Source organism: Podarcis gaigeae (genome assembly GCF_964106915.1).
Source record: "Podarcis gaigeae genome assembly, chromosome: 8".
NCBI classification, from domain to species: Eukaryota; Metazoa; Chordata; class Lepidosauria; order Squamata; family Lacertidae; genus Podarcis; species Podarcis gaigeae.
Window position 1 is genome coordinate 55,988,751 of NC_139684.1, and position 21,417 is coordinate 56,010,167.

General features: G+C 48.6%; 1 protein-coding gene across 3 annotated transcripts in view; it reads left to right on the forward strand.

Moving 5' to 3' along the window:
- EPHA10 (EPH receptor A10) overlaps nt 1-20,702 on the forward strand; it is a 37,922-nt gene extending 17,220 nt beyond the window's left edge. For all 3 annotated transcript variants that reach the window (XM_083751410.1, XM_083751408.1, XM_083751409.1), the window contains exons 4-17: nt 2,420-2,575; nt 2,951-3,286; nt 6,488-6,612; nt 7,838-8,006; nt 9,997-10,108; nt 10,322-10,377; nt 11,901-12,026; nt 13,288-13,473; nt 15,284-15,345; nt 15,463-15,666; nt 17,669-17,818; nt 18,025-18,218; nt 18,386-18,550; nt 19,026-20,702. In XM_083751410.1, the coding sequence (XP_083607536.1) occupies nt 2,420-2,575; nt 2,951-3,286; nt 6,488-6,612; nt 7,838-8,006; nt 9,997-10,108; nt 10,322-10,377; nt 11,901-12,026; nt 13,288-13,473; nt 15,284-15,345; nt 15,463-15,666; nt 17,669-17,818; nt 18,025-18,218; nt 18,386-18,550; nt 19,026-19,140 (2,156 nt within the window). In that variant the 3' untranslated portion in view covers nt 19,141-20,702. The remainder of the gene's footprint in view (nt 1-2,419; nt 2,576-2,950; nt 3,287-6,487; nt 6,613-7,837; nt 8,007-9,996; nt 10,109-10,321; nt 10,378-11,900; nt 12,027-13,287; nt 13,474-15,283; nt 15,346-15,462; nt 15,667-17,668; nt 17,819-18,024; nt 18,219-18,385; nt 18,551-19,025) is intronic.
- Nucleotides 20,703-21,417: the final 715 nt, after the last annotated feature.

Here is a 21,417-nt window from a genome sequence, read left to right on the forward strand (position 1 = left end):
ATTGGCTGATGGATTCTACAGAAGTGTCCAGGAACATAATTAAGCTGTATGGTTTAATTGGGGTTAATAATAATTAGGCAAGATGGAGTGAATGGCTGTCTGGGCCCTTCTGTTTCTCTCTCAAACTTGACCTTCAGTAACTGATAGCAGTCTGGAATCTGCATAATCCTCTCTTGCAGAAGCCAGTGTAGCTTAAAGGCCCTGCTGGGGCAAACCAGGATTCATCTGCTCTAGAAGTTTGCCTGGTATCAGTATTGAACTCTCTGGTCTGTAGTTTCTGCATTTTTTTCTTTTTTGCAGTTAGGGAGTGGAGGACATTCACCCATCTCCACTTCTCAGGCAATTCTCAAAGGCTGCAGTCAGTGGCTCTGAAATATCATAATAGCCACAATCTGCTTTCGCAACTGAGGGTGCAATTCATCTGGCCCTGTAGACTTAAAAATCATTTGTTAAAATTATCAGTATACTACTTTGTCTTTCAAAGGACTATCAAGGCAGTTTACAGGGCAAAAAAATAACAACACAGAGCATAGTATAACAACAAAAACCATGTAATTTATAGTACTCTGGTTTCTCTAACAATCTCCCTATTTATTCTGGGCTACAAGACCCTCATTGTGTCATTCCTTCCACTTTCAAAATCAAGGCAGAATCTGGAGCTAATCCATGGTGATTATCATTCCATCTCCTGCCCCTCTCCCATCTTCCTCTCAGCTCTCCTGGTCAGATTTCCTGGTCAGGTTCATGAAGCTTGTCTTCTAGGAGAAAAAGCCATTCAAAGCACCTGCTTCCTCTTAGGCCCTGTCTTCACAATTGTGCATGTGTGCAGATTAGACAGTGGAAAAAGAGCTGTCTGCTTTCTCTGTGTCTGCCAGATGGTTGCAAGAAAGGCACCCCTGCGGCTGTGGAGCTTTCCCGTTTTCCCTCCTGGACTTGGCAATGCATAAATTGGGCTTGCCAGTTTGTGTGAACCACAACTCTGCATGTAACCATAGCTGCTCTGATTGTGCAAAAGACCAGTGGCCTGTCCCTTATGGAGGAGTTTCTTGCATGTCCAGACAATGGCAAGTCTAGCCTGATGTATCAACCGTGTGGTTCACTGGAAGATCAACAGGAGCTGCAGCTCAGGCCTCATGCAGCTAGACTGTGGACTCAGAACAGCTGAAAGAGCCACTTCTCATCTCAGAATTGCATGAGTGACGTCTGCCACCGCTAGAATTCTGTAACACCAGAGCAGAGGAATCAGGGACCTGCTGCTCGCTTTTGCAGCATCTCACTGATCCTGCGACTTTCTCCCTCTTTGTCTCCTTGGCGCATCCTCCCTCTCATAGGGTCCCTCAAGCCTCCTGCTTCATTATTGTGCTGAGCCACATATTACATTGCCTGTCTGAAATAATTACGGGTATGGAAATCACAGCAGAGGCTCACACAATTTCCCCCCTGACACTTAATTTTCAAGGAGACAACTCTGAAAATTACAAGCATTGCTACTTGTTTTGTGCAATCCTTGTCAAGCGAATGGAATCTTTGGCTGCCCTGGGGGGGACCCATTTGTTACACAAGCGCAGGGAGTAAATGTAGTGGGTACCAAGTGAGAACAAAATTGGTAGGTGATTTTCTTTGGGGGATTAGACCTATCCACGCCAAGAGCTTGCTATTTTCTCTGCCATGCTACATATTGCATGCAATGACTTGAAGAGGCAGAAGCAGAAGTTGCATTTTGTGTGTGATCATCCTCTCCTGACATTTTGCTGAGAACTCTGTGGAGAGTGATGTGTCTATGCTAGGGTTGCCTGATTTCTCCCATAACCAGAATACCCCAAGCCAGCCTTCTGCACTAACTCTCCACAATTAGTTTCTCCTGTGTAAGGTCTTGGTAGAATGGTGAGGAAGATGCATTATCTAGTAATTTGTCGCTGTGATGCACAGTTTTACAAGGGACAAACCTTAAGGAGGTTTTGCATTCGGATATTTGGAATGTATAGCTGAAAGACCACTGGCAGAAGTTTTCATAGTTTCCCCCAGATAGTAAGTTGAAAGAACCATTTTAAATGGAGACCTTGTGATGGGCAAAGGCATCTCTGACTCTTTTGATCGCTGGTTTGTTGTCTTCTTTTTGCAAAGCATAAAGAGAAGGAAGAAGGTTTGCCTTCTCTACTGCTCCGTGGGGTTCAGTCTTCATGCAGGGCTGGAAAAATCTTCTGCCTGGAACCCATGAGAGCTGCTGCCAGCCGGGGTAGGCAGTCCTGAGCGAGATGAACCGATCAGCTTCATGTGTTCCTCTGGGTGCAGCAAGACTTTCCCCAATACACCTTTTAAATCTATTCCCCTCTCTGCAACTCGTTGCCTGTTTTGTGCTGGGTCCTTCCCCAGGAATGGCTTGGCCTCATCTCTGTTGCCTCTTGCTGTCTCCTTTCAGCCTGCCCTCCTGGATATTACAAGAGGTCTGCTCGGATTCTGCGCTGCTCTCCCTGCCCTCCACACAGCTTCATACAGCAGGAAGGTTCCACCTTTTGCTTCTGCCAGGCGACCTACACCCGGGCCCCTTCAGACTTGCCGTCTGCACCCTGCACCCGTAAGGCATCCTTTTCTTTCAGGTAGTAGAGATTGCAAGGTTGGCTCATCCATCAGTGACGGGTGCTAAGAGGCATCCTCAATAACACAAGCACCTTTGCAAGCAGGTGTGTGTGTGTGTGTGCATGTGCGCGTGTGACCAATGGGGGTGTGGCTTTTCTGAATCTTGGGCCTGGAGTTGCAGCATGCCATGATGGCATAGCATTGCATGACAGCTCCAGAGGCGGAATAGCAAGAAAACTAGTGGCAAAATGGCCACCTGTTTTGCTTATTTAAAAACAGGGCTCTACCATTTTAAGTGCCCTTTGAAGTTAGGGTGCCATGCAACATCCCCACCCCTTGTCGCTGATATGCCTAACCACCGTCTTCTTTGCAGGACCCCCATCGGCACCTGTGAACCTCGTCTACCGCTTGAAGCAGTCCACCCTAGTCCTCGAGTGGAATCCCCCAGTGGACTTGGGAGGGCGCAGCGACATCTCCTATAACCTCCTGTGCCTTCACTGCTCCCCTTCTTCTCAGTGCACACCCTGCAGCCATGGGGTGAGCTTCGTGCCCCAGCAGAGGGGCTTGGTGAGCAGGACAGCCACCCTCATGAACTTGCTGCCCCAGGCAAACTACACCATTCGCGTGGAGGCTGTCAATGGCGTCTCAGGCTTGGGTAGCTCATCTGAGCAGCCATATGCAGAAATGACCATCTTTACCGGGGTGACAGGTAGGAAAGCAGGTGGGGTGTTTTGTGTGTGGGGGTGGTGGTATTCTCCCTGCTTGATGTGCCTGCCTTTCAGCCTACTGCTTACGAAAGATTTTATGGTCTATTTATTTAATGCATTTATATCTTTCCTTTGAGAAGCCTAAGGGGACACACGTGGTTCTTCCCCCTTCCTCAATATTCCCCACAACAACCTTGTGAAGTAGGTGAGGCTGAGAAGCAGTGCCTGGCCCCCAAGGTCTCCCAGTGAGCTTCATGGCTGAGTGATGATTTGAACCCTGGTCTCTCCCAGGTCCTCGTTTGACACTTGAAACACTGCGCCACACTGGCTTTCAAGACGGCTTGTGGGTGGAGGGGAGAGAGATGGCCTCAGAGGTATCTGCAAGTTATCTTGAGAAACTAAGTACTGATCTTGTGGGGGGTGGGGGAGGGAAATCAGAGGCTTAACCTGGATTTACCTACCTGGCCTCTGCAGGGCACTCACCTCTTTTACCCTACACTCAGTACCTATTTGCAGGGCCACAACAGGGCAGAAAAGAGAGGGAGAAATGAACTGTTCAGAGTTGCCTTGAGTTCCTCTCTGCCAGGAAAACAAGGTAATAATGGATTATTAATAGACAGGGTTGGGCATTATGCGGGGGGGGGGGGAGAGCTCATTGCCCTCTTTTCAGCTTAGTGGGGCCCATCCCTTAGGCTCACCCCGCTGCTGAGCCAGAATCCTCCTATGGCCTATGTGAAACCAGTTCACAGACAGGGTCAAACTCCTTATGAAACATTTCTTCAGGTCTCTGCAAAGCAAGAGATCAGAGTCTTCATTGGAAAGTGGATGAGAAAGCAGCGGGGAGCTGTTCAAAATCAGAGTTGAAAGAGCCTGTGACACAACCTCTGCTTTCTGGGCCTGTTAGATAGCAGTGGGGGTGGCGAGGGGAGAGATTTGGTTTGCACTTCCTGGAGCAATATGTGAACTGATATGCAGCTCCCCTTTCAAAATTTGCTATGCCGATCTTCAACAGAAAGGCTGGACTCGCTTCCTGCGAAGCATCTTAAAGTGATTTCACAACACAATAAAAACATATATTTAAAAACGGCATAGCTAAAAAACCTATTTCAATTCCAATATTAGTGAAAGCATTATGCAAATACGCATTGGAAGAGATTCCTTTCACTAGTGTGCCTCTGCTTGGGGAAATGAAATGTTGACAAATGCTCAGGTTTGACATTAATAAATTGCACACTGATGTAGAGAAAGAATGAGAATAGGCTGTCCTTTGCCCACTCTGAAGGCTGCAGCTGCCCAAGCTGCCCAGAGTGGCTGCGGCAACCCAGTCAGATGGGCAGGGTACAAAAAATAAATTTTATCATCATTTTCCTCTGCCACCCCTCAAAGCTAGGTTCACTTGCTCAGTTTGTTTCCTTTCCCATTCATGCTCCAATGCTGTCCTTTTCCTCCCTCTTGGTTGGCTTCTTAATTAAGGAGAGCATTGGTGTCCCAGGGAGCCGAAGTGATCAAATCAAGCCATGGGGTAGTGAATAATTTAATGTTTGCTTTTCCGGGATATGGGCAATGTGGTGGTGGTGGGGGGAGAGGTGTGTGTCTGAAATATGAATGAGCACAGAGTGTATTTACAGCAGTAGTTCACAGCATGAAAGCTTGTGTGGTGGTTTTAGCCTCTTTAAAAGAGCTTGCATGCTTTCTGCTTTCCAGCTTGTTGGCGTACGGCTGTCTCAAGAGATAGTGGAGTGCACCTCTGTGGGTGAAGTCAAACCCAATGCGTTAGCAGCCCCAAAGTGACCTCTCTGGAGCGCAAGCCTGGGCAGTGTGTATGGAGGCTCTGGGCTGCCCAGATGACAAGACTCTTGGCCTTGCTGATGTGGTTCAAAGGAAAGCAGAGCAATATGTTTGGCACCAGCTTGGCTGCAGGAGCTGTCAGAAAGCGGCATACTAAGCGCCACCCAACTGTCTTAGGGACTCCACTATGGATCTGTGTAGGGTTTACTGCTTAGCCTTTTCTTGTCCCAAAGATGTCCCACAAGGCAGTGGAGGTTTAGGACCAGAGTTTTTCTCTTGGAAGGGCCACCTTCCCAGGTTGATGGGCTCCCTTGCTCCCTCGCTTCCTTCTACAGCATGTGCAGAAACCGCCTTCTTGATTATTGGGCTACTATTGGTCTTGTCTGCTCAATCCTTCACAGCTTGTCTTCACACTCAGGGGAAGTCCCTAACTTACCGAGGGTTTGAAACCCATCATCTACCCTCACCTGGTTTAGCTGGCCAGCCAAAACCATTCCTTGGGTTTGGCCGCTGTCACATACTGACAACTTTTAGGAGCTACAGGTGAGAGCTGAGTGCAGAGTGGGGACCAAAGGAGGACAAACTACCCCAGAAGGAGCACAATGTGTCCCCCACCAGAGATACTAAAGGTAAAAGGTAAAGGTAAAGGCACCCCTGCCCATATGGGCCAGTCTTGACAGACTCTGGGGTTGTGCGCCCATCTCACTTAAGAGGCCAGGGGCCAGCACTGTCCGGAGACACTTCCGGGTCACGTGGGCAGCGTGACATCGCTGCTCTGGCGAGCCAGAGCTGCACACGGAAACGCCGTTTACCTTCCCGCTAGAAAGCGGTCCCTATTTATCTACTTGCACCTTGACGTGCTTTCGAACTGCTAGGTTGGCAGGCGCTGGGACTGAGCAACGGGAGCGCACCCCGCCACGGGGATTCGAACCGCCGACCTTTCGATCGGCAAGCCCTAGGTGCTGAGGCTTTTACCCACAGCGCCACCCGCGTCCCTCCAGAGATACTACCCATCCCCTAATACCCCCCACCCCACCCCATGCTTTCTAGATTCTGTTCAGAAAATTCTGTTCCTTTTCAGACTGGACTTTTGGAGCCTTCCAGCACTTTGCTCCCAGTCCTGGCCTGAATAACTTTGACTGGCACTAAACTTGATTTATTTATAGGAATAGCAAACTGGACTAGGCTTGTGGGTTATGCAAATTGCCATTCTGGATAATGGTTTTTATGGGGTTCAATAGGGGGAGGAGTTTATGGATCTAAGGGTGCAGTGAAAAAGTTTGGGAACAACTGTCCTACAGCTTCATGGGAAAAAGAAGGAGCCCTACAGGGGCTGCCTAAGGTCTTGTGGGCCAGTCCTGCCCAGGCAAAGCTGCTGGCGACCCACCTGCCTTTCTTCTCTTTGGCTTTCTTAGCCCAGAGGCTCGTCATTGACATCCGCGCTGAGAGAATTGAGCAGAAGAGCATCTCCTTGTCCTGGCAAGAGGCCAGCGCCCTGAGCGCCAATGACACAGAATATGACATTAGCTTCTATGTAAAGGTAACTGTTTCAGGAGGGGTGCTGTTGTCTTCAACTCTGAAAGACAGATTCCCTCATTTTCTGCACTGGAGCTGCTCTTTGGGGCATAGTCTCTCACCATCCCACCACCCAGCACTTCCACCATTGCTGCTTAGAAGAGTTCAGGGATGGTGAGAGAGAATATGGAATCCACACACCAGCAGGGTGGAGAGGGACAGCACCTCCATCTCTGCTTGACTTAAGCTAGTTCCTGGTTCCTTTCTTATTTATCTACAGCATTTCTGTACCGGTTCTTCACCAAATTCTTGAGGCTGTGTACATATTAAAAGACACAGCAAATATGTTATTTTTTAAAAAAGGAAAATATAGCTGTGTGCCACCCCAATTTACGAGCAGAGAGAGACCCCGGGGGTTCCAGGCTCTTACCTAGGTTCAATTTTCTTGGAATGAAGGTTGGCGGAGACAATGTCTTTACGATATGTGGTTTTATTTACACATATATACAACATGAGCATAAGATGGAGGGGCTTTCAGCATCAACACCCCAACAGATCTTGCTTCTCCATTACTCACAGCTTTGGATCCAGCACAGAGCAAACATTTCACTGTGTCTCTAGATTCCAGATTGCTTCTGGCTCAGCTCATACACAACCTCTGGCTATTGTTTCCCTACCTAGCAGCTGGATTGGGGTGGGTGGGTGGAGAAAAGGCTCACCCATTAGCCTGGAGGGCACCATCACTTAGTTGCATCTCTCACAACCTAGCTGATTCTTTCGGGATGTTGATGAGGACACTTAAGTGGCCAAATAGACTTTTCTGACCAATTGAGCTATAGAATCTTCTATTAGATTTTAACCCTCATTTGATACAGGACTCCAAGAACTGGAAGGGACTCAGGGCATCATCCAGACTGACCCCCAAACCCACAACTATATATAGAATAAAATGCAGCTGTAAGAGGGCAGAACACAGAGCCCTTTCGTTTTGTGGCTTGCCTTGGCTGGAGCCTCCACATACAGCCTCTTGGCTGAGAGTCTTAGACCTTAATTGAACAAAGCCAGATGTCTGTGTCTTTTCCTTGCTGATTTGATTTACATTTGGCTTCTAGCAAGGCTCGTCCCAAGTGCCTTCTCCCTTCTTAACAACCTAGAGTGGAGCAAAATACCAATCCTAGAAGAATGAACTAGTCTCTTCTCAGTTCTGGGGAGCAGCGTCTCACCTAATCTGAAACTCTGGGGTCCCACAGGGTCAGAAAGAGCAGAGCTACTCATCTCTGAAGACCACCTTCCCAGCCGTGACAGTGGACAACCTGAAGCCCAGCACACTCTATGTCTTCCAAGTCCAGAAGTCGTCTTCCGCTTTCCAGGACCACGGGAACTGCAGCCACAGCATTGAGGTGGAAACGCTGGGGGAGAGTGAGTGTGCAAGTGTCTCTGGAGAGGCTGCAACAAAACCACTTGGGAGGCTTGCACCCTCTGTGACTCCAATTGGCTTACTCTTTGCAGCTTTTACCTGGCCTAGCAGCCCCTCAGTCCCCCAGTGAAAGGGGGGGGGGGAGAAGACCAGGTTTCAGCTTAATAACTCTGCCTAGCTGGAAATGAAAGCACTGGGGTGATGCACCCAGTAGGAATTCTACAGGCTGTGTTTAATGGGGCTTTAAATTGCATCCATTTGCCACACAAGATGCTTTTGGAACAAACTGAATTGAATAAAAAATTTCTCATAGAACGTAGCCATTTGCAAAAGCCAGAAAGCCAAGTCTTAAAGTGTTGAAGGAAAACCACTTTGTAAGCCATATATTTTAATGCTTCTCTTCTAAAGAATATTTCATTAACGCTGCCTAACAGACCATGAGGCAGGGGGTGGGAGGATAAAAACAAACTCCTGGCTGCTCGCCCACAATGCTTTCGCACTGCCCTTTGACCCATTCATGAAGTCACTTACTCTTGAAATTAAATAAAAATAGCAGAGAAAGCAATAAGTACCGTAACTAGTTTATGCCAAAGAGAGTTTCCAGAGGTAGAGGGAAATAAGTCTGCCTGGGTCAAAAAGAAGCGGGTAGGAGCATTAAATCCAAAAGTCCTAAAAGGCTCTGACTTGGATTTCTTGATGTATCCAGTGACTTTTGCCCACTGTGAGTTTGCCCAGAAGTCAGTCCTTGGTGGCAACTGGATTCCTTTCCCACTCCTTTAAATGCCATAAAAGCCCCTTGCTAAGAAACTTCTGTTTCTTGGACCACCAACTACAGCAAAGTGGTCTTGGTTTCCAGGGAACATGCCTGATCTTTATTTATAAAAAATATTTGTGCCATAAAAATATATATCAAAGCTGTTCACAGCAACAAAACCATACAATAAAAACTATAAAAAGTTATAAGCAGACATCAACTAACCATTATGAAAGGATGTATTCTTAACTGCCTGCATAGGCTTGGCAGAATAGGAAAGTTCTCAGCAGGAGAGACATACAAAGATGTCTCCTCTTCCAAGGTAAGCAAGAAGAAGGCAATGAGGAAAGAAAGTATGAGAGTATCAGTCTAGCACCCAGGGGAAGGTCAGCACAGGTTAAAGGGCAGTCTGGGAAGTCTGGAGGTTCCTCTTATTCTCTCATTTCTCCCATGTATTCCAACACTTCCAACAGTCACAGCTTGCAACAAGGAATGGGAGCTGAAAGCTCAGCACCGTTTCTGCATCTCCATCCTCTTGGGACTTAGGACCAGGCTAGATATGGCTTCCGTTGCAGGACTAGCAGTAGCATTGAGAGATTTAAAAAATTATGTTTAGGCTGCAGCATGCAGGGAGGGGTGTTTTATCACCTCCAGCCCCAGCTGTGATCCTGACAAAAATGGCCTCTTTGGCAATGGGAACTTTTCACCATAAAGCTAACTAGGGCACGGGGTATTTCCATCAGGATTACAAGTGGAGAGGGACAGAAAAGCAGAACTGTGGCCCTAGGCCTAGAATTGTACAGTCGTGCCTTGGTTCTTGAACACCTTGCGACTCAAACGTTTTGGCTCCCGAACGCTGCAATCCTGGAAGTGAGTGTTCCAGTTTGCGAACATTTTTTGGAACCTGAATGTCCAACACTGCTTCTGTGGCTTCCGATTGAGTGCAGGAAGCTCCTGCAGCCAATTGGAAGCCGTGCCTTTGTTTTCAAACATTTTCAAAAGTTGAACGGACTTTTGGAACGGATTAAGTTTGAGAAGCAAGGTACGATTGTATTGTTAAAGTGTCCCAGCTTTGCTGCTTGCCAGTCAACCACACAATTAAAGCAAATGTCCTAGTGCGGTTGTCTTTAGCTCTTGAACAGGCAGTTGCTCAAGATGAGCCAGGCCCTGCTGCTCTTGGCTTCTGTGGGTCTAACTCCCATTTCCTTCTATTTCTCCACCCCAACTTCTTCCTGCAGCCACTGCTGTCGCTTTCCATGAGCAGAGCCCCATAGTCCTTGTGGTCATTGTGGCGATTGCTGGGCTGATTGTGTTGGTCTCTGTGATCCTGGGCATCCTGACCTGGAGGAGGTGAGCACATGACCATCCCATGTTGCCCACTCCCTCCCACTCCTCTGCTAAGAGGTTGCTGAGTAGGGCAGCTGGAGTTGGGCTGAGGACACAGCTCTTTTTGGGACTTGACGCCTTTCTTCACAGCTTATATTGGGGCTTTGCTTGAGGCCACTTCTGGGGCAGGTCCTGGCTGAGAAGGTATAATGTGGCTTTTGCTTCTCCCCCTTGCAGGCAGTGTGACTACGGCAAGGCCTACCGGGATGGAGAGGAGGAGCTGTACTTCCACTGTGAGTTGAAGGCAGAGGGAGGAGAAAGGGTAGGAGGTTTCCCTGCTACTAGTGATGTAGGAGTGGCAAGAGGCTCTCCTGGAGTCCAGCTTTGGAGATGAACTATAGTGGTACTGTTTTAGACTCCAAACATGACAGACATCCTGGGCTTCCCTCCTCTCCTCTCTAGACTGACTCTGAAGTGTGCATTTGCAGGGCCCCCTCTTCATTCTGCCCAGGCAGATGCCCTAAGGAACTGCTCCTGCAGGGAAGCCTCCAGGGCCTTGTGAGGCTCTTGTTTTCATGTACTCGAAAACGGCTGCAGCTTGCCAAGTGGGCACATCCTGCTCTGGGTTAAGCTTCAGCAACTGCTCTGAGCTCCACTAACTGTGGCACTGGAGTGGTAGAAGGAAGGCACCAGAAATGCACGCTGGATTCAATACTAAAGCTCAGGGCAGATAAAATAAGGCACTTCTCCATGCAGCACATAGTTAAGCTAGAGAACTCCCACAGGAGGCAGTAATGGCCACCGACTTGGATGCCTTTAACAGAAGATTGGACAAATTCATGGAGGAGAGGGCTATTGATGGCTACTCATCATGGTGGCTATGCTCTGTCTCCATGGCTGAAGGCAGTAAATGCTTCTGAATGCCAGTTTCTGGAAACCACAGGAGAAGAAAGGGCTCTTGTGTGCAGGTCCTGCTTGCATGTTTCTCATAGGGGCATCTGGTTGGCCAGGATGCTGGACTAGAGGAGTCATTGGCATGATCCAGCACACTCTTCTTATGGTCTGATGTTAAGCTACAGCTTGGTCCTGCAGAAGACTCCAAGGCAGATGGAACAGAGGCCATCAACAGTCGAGTAGCAAAAACGTCTGATTTCTTGGCTGTATAGAAAAGCAGGAGACCAAACAGTAGGGCTCATGAATTTCAGACCCCCCTCAGAGGGTCCAGGCCAAAGGCAACCAAGGCCAGTGGGTGAGACTAATGGTACCTTTTCTCACCAGTTCCAAACCTTCCTTCAAAGTGTGTCCAATGCAAGTTAAATACTTAAGTTTGCCAAGGCATCAAATATAAACTGATTTCCTTCAAAACTTGCAAGTTTTAATACAGTCACTTACAGGATACTTTCGGTAAGTGGTTAAACTACAGCATTGCTCACACACGTATCTACCTGGTCTGTACAGAGATGTCTAGCCAGGAAGGAACTGTTGCTATGTATTAACTCCCTAGAAAGATGTTAAATGAGACTGGTTTTCCCTTTTCCCTCCAGTAAGGAGAGAGATCCTGGCTTGTTGTCTGAACAGCCACATTAGTGGGTTTCTTTGAGGTCCAGCCTCAAAAGTAGCTTTATTCTGGATGAGTGACAAAAAGGGCTGGACATGGAAGGCAGGTTTCCACGACGGTAAAGACATAGGGAGGGGGCGGATGGCAGGAGCAGGGGAAAATATTTGTTTCTTGGCTGGATTCTGCCAGGTTGGGGAAATTTGCAGCACCTCAATGTTGGCCAAAGGCCTTAACGCCATCTCTGCTGCCCCATTGTAGTCAAGATACCAACCCGGAGGATGTATGTTGACCCCAAGACCTGTGAAGACCCCCTACAGGCTGTCTCTCTCTTTGCCAAGGAACTTGATAGCTCCAGCATCAAAATGGAAAAGCTGCTTGGGACAGGTGAGTGTTGTGGATCCAGGCCCTTTGCTTTTCAGTGAGCTCGGAGCTCGACGGTCCCTTCCTTCCATGCTTCATTGTGCTGGGGAAGCAGCTGTGCACCTATGTGGGAGCCCCTTGACTTGGAGATGGCGCAGCCCTGCTGCTCTCTTCTCCATATGTTGCATGCCCCCCTCCTCTTCTTAAAGAACCTAGGAAGCTACCTTGTACTGAGTTAGGTCATCAGTCCTTCTAGTTCAGTACAGTCTACAATGATAATTGTGAGCACTGAGAAAAGTACGTTGTGATTGCTTAAGATCCAGCATGGAGTTACAAGCTTGGTGGATCAGGGGAATGCTGTGGACATAGTGTATCTTGATTTCAGTAAGGCTTTTGACAAAGTCCCTCACAACATTCTTGCGAAGAAGCTGGTAAAATGTGGGTTGAACAAGGTAACTGTTCAAGCAGGGGAAGCCTCCAGGGAACCTGAGGATAAACTGTAGGAACTGATTGCATATAGTTAGGTATTAAAACAATGATTCCCAAATGGGGGCAGTGGGATTACCTTGGGCGGGGGGCAGCAGGGGAGCACTGGAGTGTGAATTTGACTTTGAAAAGCTCATATCACTGAATCAAGTTAAATTAGCCTTTGAAAAGCTGGTATCACTGGATCAAGTTAATCAGGTTTGTTGAATTAATTAAACAGTATTAATTAGATTTTGAGTAAATGTGCAATTAATTGTTAGTGTTTTCAATCTTAATTGTGTTATTTATTATCTTCCTTAGTGGGTCATGCAAACTGCTACTCCGAATAACACTTTTTACAGGGAAGGGGGCACTGGGGATGCATTTATGGAACCAAGGGGGCAGTGGCCCCCAAAAGTTCAGGAACCACTGTGTTAGAACAGTTATGGGCCCTGAATCATAAAAGGCAATAGATAATCCAAAACAGCACAATAGCACAAACTAGATGAAATTTAATAGAAACAACAACAATGGCATTGGGTCTTCTCCCAGAGCTGCAGCAGCACCCCACCCCCACCCTTTCCTCCCTTTCTCAACTGGCACACGGCAGCTTTTACCTTTCTCTGCCATTCCTCGTTGTTAGACCTTTTCCAATAAAAAACCCTCTGTAGGAAGCCATGAGGGACTGAGGGGGCATCATATTTTGGCAGTGGCTCCCTTTCCACTTTCAGAGTCCGGGGGGAGGGTGCTGTTGCATGTGGATTTCTTGCTTACGCAGAGAGGGAGTTTGGTTCTAACTCCGGGTCCTCCTTCTGGGCAGGAGAATTTGGAGACATCTGCCAGGGGTGCCTGAAGCTCCCCAGTAAGCGGGAGCTGCCTGTGGCCATCCGGACCCTGCAAGCCAGCTGCTCCGAAAAGCAGGTCCACACCTTCCTCACTGAGGCCAGCATCATGGGCCAGTTTGACCACTCCAACATTGTCCGCTTGGAGGGAGTTGTTACCAGAGGTAAGAAGCACTTATGGATTCTGCCCATTTGCATGCCAGAAGATGGTGCTTCCTTCAGAATGCCAGGCAGTCGTTCCTTGCATAGCCCCTTGAAGCGCCTGTGTTGCACACCTTCAAGGGAGGTCCAAGACTGTGTATCAGGCACTGACCTCTGCTGCCTTGCCAAGTGTATGTTGAGAAGATGCCCAAGCTTGATTTCAACCGTGTGTGTGTGTGTGTGTGTGTGTGTGTGTGTGTGTGTATGGGGAGGTGGCTCTCTTTTGCATTTGTATTCTGGAACCTCAGGCTGCTCTACCTGGGGTTTGGGATTATTTCCAGGCAGTGCCCCTAACTGTTCCTGCTTGAGGGCATTGGGAATCCCCTTGCTGTGGTGATGCCTCTTCCTTGCTAAAATGGAGGTGTGGTGTGTTTGTGTAAAAAAAGTCTGCCTTTTGTGTGTACAGAATGTATCCTATTGCCATGGGCATAGCCAGGATTTGGGGGGGGCAGGCCTTTTGGGTTTTTTGGGGGCAGAATCTGTTAGCTATGTATTTTTATTAATTTTTATTGATTAAGGGGAGCAGTTGCCCCTACCTGCCACCCCTTGACTAAGCCCATGCCTACTGCACAAGGATAAGGGTCACATTCATTGCCGAGCCGATTACTAGTGTGCAGCTCCAAGACCTAGGAGGGAATGCAAGTGAGAGAACCTGCTGTCTTTTTTCTCCCATGGGGAGTGAAGAACACATTTTTCTCTCTTCCATATCACTAGAACTCATGGACATACAATGAAACTGAAGGAATATCGAGGCCTACTAGATGGACTATTGGTCTGATCCAGCAGGCTCTACTTATGTTCTTAGAAAAGATGGCTTTGCATTGAGGTAGCGGTTGCTGATCCTCCTGCGCATGGCGCTCCTTCTAGGAACATGGTGTCCTATGCATGAAAAGCAGCAGGAGCCACCAGGTTTGGTGTTTAAGGGCATGCTGGCTTCACACTGTGAGGCAGTTCAGGTGGTTCTGTGAACAGTTTACACCAGGGAAAAGTGTGATCAGGCAGGCAAATGCCCCAATGCCCTCCCTCTCCTTAACAGTCATTAAGGGAATGGAATAATTACGCACTTACTTGTGGCCAGCAAAAATGAAAGCAGCCGCTGCCTGGCTTGGGGTTTTTTTTGTGTGTGTGTAGCTGCAGTTCTGCCTAATTGCCTGGGTGATTTAAAAGCCATCTCAGGAAAGTGACTGTCCTGTGTGAAGGCAGGGAGAGAATACTGATGGTTTTCTTAATTGCTTGCAGTGGAGTCTGTGGTGGTTAATGTGGTTTAGAAAGACGATTATCCAGAAATGCTGGGACTACACACTCTGGAGGCCAAAGGTTCATTTATGTGTCAGTTCCAGCCCACAACATTAAGATGCTTAGGGATTCTGTAGCTAATTTAATAAGCTGGGAAGCCAATCTCACTGCAAAGGGTTCATTGAGCAGCTGGTCTTCATTCATCAGGCTAGTCCAGAGAGAGGAGAGTTTTAGGGCAACAGCATAAGCAGGTGGGCAATTGCTCCTTGCATGGCATCGCTCCATGGAACTGCCTTACTGGGACCAATCAATTGCTTCCTCCCACAAGGGCGCTTCAAATGTAATGTACTCCAATTTGTTACTAGTGCAGGAAGTACAGCACTACAACACTGCCTCTGTGTGAACATGCATGTGATGTTGCTACCAGCGCATGATTAACAACTTCCTGACCTAATGTCACAGACAGAGCCCTCTGTCTCATCCAGCTGGTTTTCAGACAGACAGACACAGAGACTGGATTCTTGTTTCTCTGTGTAGGGAACCCGATGATGACTGTGATGGAGTACATGGAGAATGGGGTGCTGGACTCCTTTCTGCGGGTGAGTGAGACCTTTCCCTGATAGTGGGATGAGCTATATGGCAGCCACCTGCCTGGTGGAGTCCTCTGCTGATGCACCCGCAGCCAGCCTCATGGATCTTTCTCTTCCCACCCATAGCGGCATGAGGGGCAGCTCATGGCTTCCCAGCTGATTGGCATGCTGCAGGGGATTGCCTCCGGGATGAAATACCTGACTGAGATGGGCTACATCCACAAGAAACTGGCAGCGCATAACATCCTGGTAAATGGGGAGCTGGTCTGCAAAATCTCTGGCTTCAGAGTAGGCCAGGAAGAGAAGATGGAGACCGTTTTCAGCACGCTGGTATGTATTTGGGAGGGGGCAGGAAGAATAATAGATCCTTGGAAGGGACACCAAGGATCATCTAGTCCAGTGTTTCCCAACCTTGTGCCTCCAGATGTTTTTGGCCTACAACTACCATCATCCCTAGCTAGCAAGACCAGTGGTCAGGGATGATGGGAGTTGTAGGCCAAAAACATCTGGAGGCACAAGGTTGGGAAACACTGATCTAGTCCAACCCCTTGCAATGCAGGAAGCACAGCTGAAGAATCCCTGACAGATGGCAATCCAACCTCTGTTTAAAAACCTCCAAGGAAGGGAGAGTCTTGGAAGACCACCTTCTGAAGTAGTCTGTTCCACTGCCAATGGTGGTGGATTCTCCTTCATTGGAGGTTTTCCACCTGTCAGGGAAGCTTCAGCTGTGATTCCTGCATTGCAGGGAGTTGGACTATATGACCTTTGGGGTTCCTTCCAACTTTATGATTCTGTGAGCATTTAAAGTATCAAAATACACACCAAAGCCTTTGCATGACACCTTCCAGATGCCACCAGGATGAGCATTTTTGGAGCATTTTGATGAAAGCAGAAGAGAAGGCAGGCAGCGGATATACAGTAAGCTGTATGTGCAGAGGCATAAGGGGAGCACTGCAAGGGGCATTGGAATCACCCCTTGGTGCTTCCTGTGCTTTGAATGGGGAAGCCCTCCTGGCTTCCCTGTTCTTTCTCTTCCTGCTGCTGCTGTGATCTTCCTTGATGAAAGACATTAAATGGGTTGTGCTGGGCAAGCGACAAGCTGCCTCATGAAATATTAATTGTAAACCATCTAGCAGGAGAACTTAACTATTGCCTGAATATTTCAGGACTTCCCTTCCTTTCCCTACACACACACACCTTGCTTTGAGCGTTAACTAGCTCATTTTAAATGAATTTGGGACAGAGTTTCCCCTGAGCAATCCAGCTGTGCTGCATGTGCAGTATAAAGGCCAGCCTTCCGGTAGCAGGTGGGGAAGAGAGAGAATGGAAACAGGGATCTGGCAGCAGGAAAGACCTGAACTTTGTTTCTCATTTTGTATTTTTATGCTGTGAACAACCCTGTGATCTTTGGATGAAGGACAGTATACAGATTTAATACATAATAATGATAATGAGGCAGACGTGTGTGTGTGGTGTTTTCTGTAGAGCAACAGAATTGTAGAGCTGGAAGGGATTCCAAGGGTCATCTAGCTCAACCCTCTGCAAAGCAGGAAACAGAGCTAAAGAATCCCTGACAGATGGCCATCCAACCTCTGCTTAAAAACCTCCAGAGAAGGAGAGTTCACAACCTTCCACGATAGTCTGTTCCACTGTCAAACAGCTCTTATCATCAGAAAGTTCTTCCTAATGTTTAGTTGGAATCACCTTTCTTCTCATTTTAATCTCTTGGTTCAGGCCCTCCCGTCTGGAGCAGCAGAAAACAAGCCTGCTCCATCTTCCTTGAGACCACCCTTTAGATATTTGAAGATAGTTATCATAACACTTCTCAGTCTTCTCTTCTCCAGGCTAAACATACCCAACTCCTGAACTGTCCCTCTTAGGGCTTGGTTTCCAGAAACTTGATCTTCTTGGTCACCTTTCTCTGCACATTCTTCAGCTTGTCAATACACTTCTTAAATTATGATGCCCAGAACTGGACACAGAACTCCAGGTGGGGTCTGAGCAAAACAAAATAGAGTAGTACTAAAACGTCCCTTGATCTGGACACTATAAATCTGTTGATGCAGCCTAGGATTGCATTAGCTTTTTTTGCTACATCATCACACAGTTGACTCATGTGACTCATGTTAAGGTTGTGGTTTACTAAGACCCAGATCCTTTTCACATGTACTGTACTGCTGGCAAGTCAGGTGTCTCCCAGCTTATATTTGTGTCTCTGGTTATTCCTGCCTAAGTGTAGAACCTTACATTTGTCCCTATCGCAATTAATTTTGTTTCTATTGTTACTTATTTTCTGGTCTTTCTTCAATGCCTTTTCTTTATGCATGCCCAGGGTGGGAAAAGCTTGGTGCTGTGGTTGGCCCCCGAAGCATCCCAATATCACCGTTTCAGTTCAGCCAGTGACATGTGGAGCTTTGGCATTGTCATGTGGGAGGTGATGTCCTATGGAGAGAGGCCTTACTGGGACATGTCGAACCAGGACGTAAGTGGCTCCCCAGTGTGCTGGAGGTGGTGGTGTGGACGAGGAGCAGAAAATGGGCAGGCCAAGACTCTGGGCCTTTCCACCACTCTGTTGTGCTTCGTGGTGGGAGGGAATGTGGTGGGTGTGGTTGTGCGTTTGGTTGCAAGTGAGAGCATCCTACCACGCTCCTGCTGGGTGTGGCTTCCATCTCCAACAATTGCTTCCAGGTGATAACAGCCATTGAAGATGGCTTCCGGCTTCCTGCTCCTGCAAACTGCCCACCGGCTCTGCACCAGCTGATGCTAGATTGCTGGCAGAAGGACTGTACTGAGAGACCAAAATTCTCCCAGGTCCATAGCACACTTGGCAACATGCTTCAGGCCCCAGAGCTATCGAGAAACAGCATCTTCACCTATGCCAGGTGACTGCAATATCCCCGACCCTCCCACCTTCAAGCCCGTGTAGAAAACAGCAGTGACAGAGGCTGTATTTGCACACATCTGAGCTTAGGGGGAGGTGGAAGGTTCTGGGGCATAAGACCTTCCTTCCTGTGATGTCCCCACATAGCTCCTCTCTCTTTCTTTCCAGGACTGCCAGCTGCTCCCTCCCTCCCTCCGACTGCCCTTTTTCCTCCTTCCCGTACTTCAGCTCTGTTGGGGAGTGGCTGGAAGCCATTGAGATGAGCAGGTATAAGGACAGCTTTGTGGCTGCTGGCTATTGCTACCTTGATTCAGTGGCCAGGATGACAGTACAGTAAGTGAATCTCCCCTCCTCTAGAAGGATGCTGCCAGCCAGCCACACATAGGCTTGGCTACACCCAACTATGGCCCCTTGTAACAGGGAAGGGCCCAAAGAGCAGGGTGGCAACCTGGCTCTGGGGTTGGCTTCAGGCTAACCTGAGAACGCTGCTGCTGCTGCTGCTGCTCCTTGGGCGGCTTTCTCTTTTGAGTGGTGGCATCTGGGAGTCTGACGCACACTTCCTAGGCCTCCTGAACAACTGACTTGGCTTATGGTCTCTCAGAACTCTCCTCAGGGGTGTTCTGCTGTGCTTTGCACCCAGTTCCCACTTGCCGGCTCTGGTACTGCTGAGGCACTCCTCACTATCCATCAACCTCTATCTGACTGCCCCATTTCCCAGTCTTAGTCACTTGATGGGACCAGGTGAGCTGCTGTGCTCCGACTGACTCTGGTATGGAGTGGGCTTCTCACTTTTTTTTTTTTATTCCAGAGATGTTCTGAGCTTGGGGATCACCTCTGTGGCACATCAAAAGACCCTCCTAAGTGGGATCCAAGCGCTCCGGGCTCAAGTGATCCAGATGCATGGCCACGGAGTGCAGGTGTAAAAGCAGGGCAGCGGTGTGTGTCTGCAGAACCAACCTGAGCTGCCCACTGGCCCTGGTGAGGCCACGTCTCTGAGACTTTACCTGAGAGCAGAGGATGTTGGCAGCTATGTCCCGGAGACGCAGGAAGGTGGTGGGAACCAACTGCCTCCTTCCATGGGAGGCCCAGAGCGACCTCTCTGCAGCAGCTGAAGAGCTGGTCTCTTTCTTCCCCATCTACCCCAATGGCACCTTGGAGAGGAGACTGAGCAAGAGGGTCTGCTGGTGACCCTTAAGCCCCCTGAGAGTCTGAACTCAGAGCAATGCATCTTCTGAGAAGCTGCCAATTATTGAAATTTCCTCAGTGGGCAGTAGAGTGACTGTTTCTCCAGTGAGCCTCCTTTCCCAGCCTCCTTCCACTGCTTCTTGGGCAGATGGGAAGACTGCACACTCCACCTCTACCTGGAATCACGGCTACATGGGCAAGAGCAGGAAGATGCACAACTGGGAACAGGTTTACTGCAAGAATATGGGCTACTTTGATGCTACTGTGTTGATGCCAACCTTGTCCAATATGGCGTCTCACCTGTGCACAGCCAAAAAGAAAATTGGTTAAAGGGTGGAAGGATGATGGCTCCTGCCCTGGAAATCCCATCTCAGTGGGCACTGGAATCCTGCCTCACATGTTGCTGAGCTCCAGCCCGCTCAGCTCTTGAGTGCCAAATGCTTCCAGCAGTCAATTCTGATGGCATCTCTTCCAGACGTCATTGGCCACAGACAGCTCTCTCTCTCAGACACCCATTGTTCCTGACTCCTCAAAGCAAAACAGCCTTCGCAGGATGCAGAGAAAGTATCACAAGCTTCAGCTGACTTAGCTGGTCTCTGCAGGACAAGCAGAATTCAGGAGTCCTTCCCTCATTCCTGATCTCAGCCAACAGCAAAGCTGCAGGTTAGATACCTACTTGCGCTCTTGGAGGCCTGGACCATAACAGCTCCTAGCACTTTATTGGCTTGGGAGCTTGCATTGGGTGATGGGAGATCTCCCCAAACTCTGGACCAAATGAACAGAGCTGATGGGAGGTGGAAGCAGAGGCAGGCCTCTAGACTGTCCTAGATCAGGGACCTTTCGTTGCTGGACATTGGGTTCTTTCCCAGGTCATGAGTTGGAGACAATATACGTTGCAGGCAGCAGGATAAGAAGCATCTGTGTGTGCTGTCCAGCAGGTGGTGGTTTGAGCCATGATGGAACCCCCTGGCTAGTCTTCAGAGGCCACACTGGGCACCCAGGCAGGTATCCTGATGCAATTTTGAAGGCCATGGCAGGGACTCCTGGGAGAGCCAGGCTCTTCTTCCTCCTCCTATGCTGGTGGGTTTTTCCCTTCACTGCCCACTCCTCTTTGTCTCAGTGTGGCATTTGCCAAATAGACTTTTGCTTTTAGATAGACTAACTTAAGTGGGCCTCTGCAAACCTTTGTTTGGGTCCACAGCAGTTTACTATATGCTTATCAGTGTACATGGTTGTTGTTTTTTACAACTCCATAATCACTGGAGACAGACAGATTTGAAAGGAGTCCAAAGGGGAGGGCTCTCTTCAGACTTCCGGGTCGGCGCCATCGCCGAATGGCGGACTCCCTCCGAGCTCCGGAGGGAGCCGGCTTGGCAGGGGCTGGGTCCTACCGCACCGGCGATGCGGGGACCCTTAAAAACCACGGCCAGAGGAGGCCGTGGACATGGAGACTCGGCTGGCACCATTAGCGCTCTCCCGACTCGTGAAGGAGCCTTTTTAAAGGCTACGGATCGGGTGCCGGGGAGAAGCGTGGTGCTTTGAGTTCTCTGCTATCCCTGCCGAGCGCAGCCGCATGCCATCCGGCGGAGAGCGCTGACTTCTTCTATTGAAAATTCGGCTCTAAAGAAGAACCCGTGAGTAATTGGAATATGGACTAAAAAAAAGGGGATAAATTTTTAAAATTCGGAGCGAACGGGGGAGGTGGAAAAAAGGAAGTCAGCCCACCCCTAAATTGTAGAAGAGCCAAAACAAAGGACTGGACAACTAAGATCGAGTGTAACCTTATCTTGCCGAATCAGCAACTTCGCGAGGGAAAATTATAAGATTGAGCTGGAGGAGAAAAGTGGAATTGTTTTAAAAAAAGCAACCCCCCCCCCCCCGGAATCCCTGGAGCGATTCGTGAAACTGCCTGGAGAAAAGTGATGGAGGTTTTGACAGCTGTCAAAGAGCTGTCAAAAAGGAAGATTAAAATAGAGATTTGGTTATGAGGACTTTGCCAGTTATATTTGTTATAA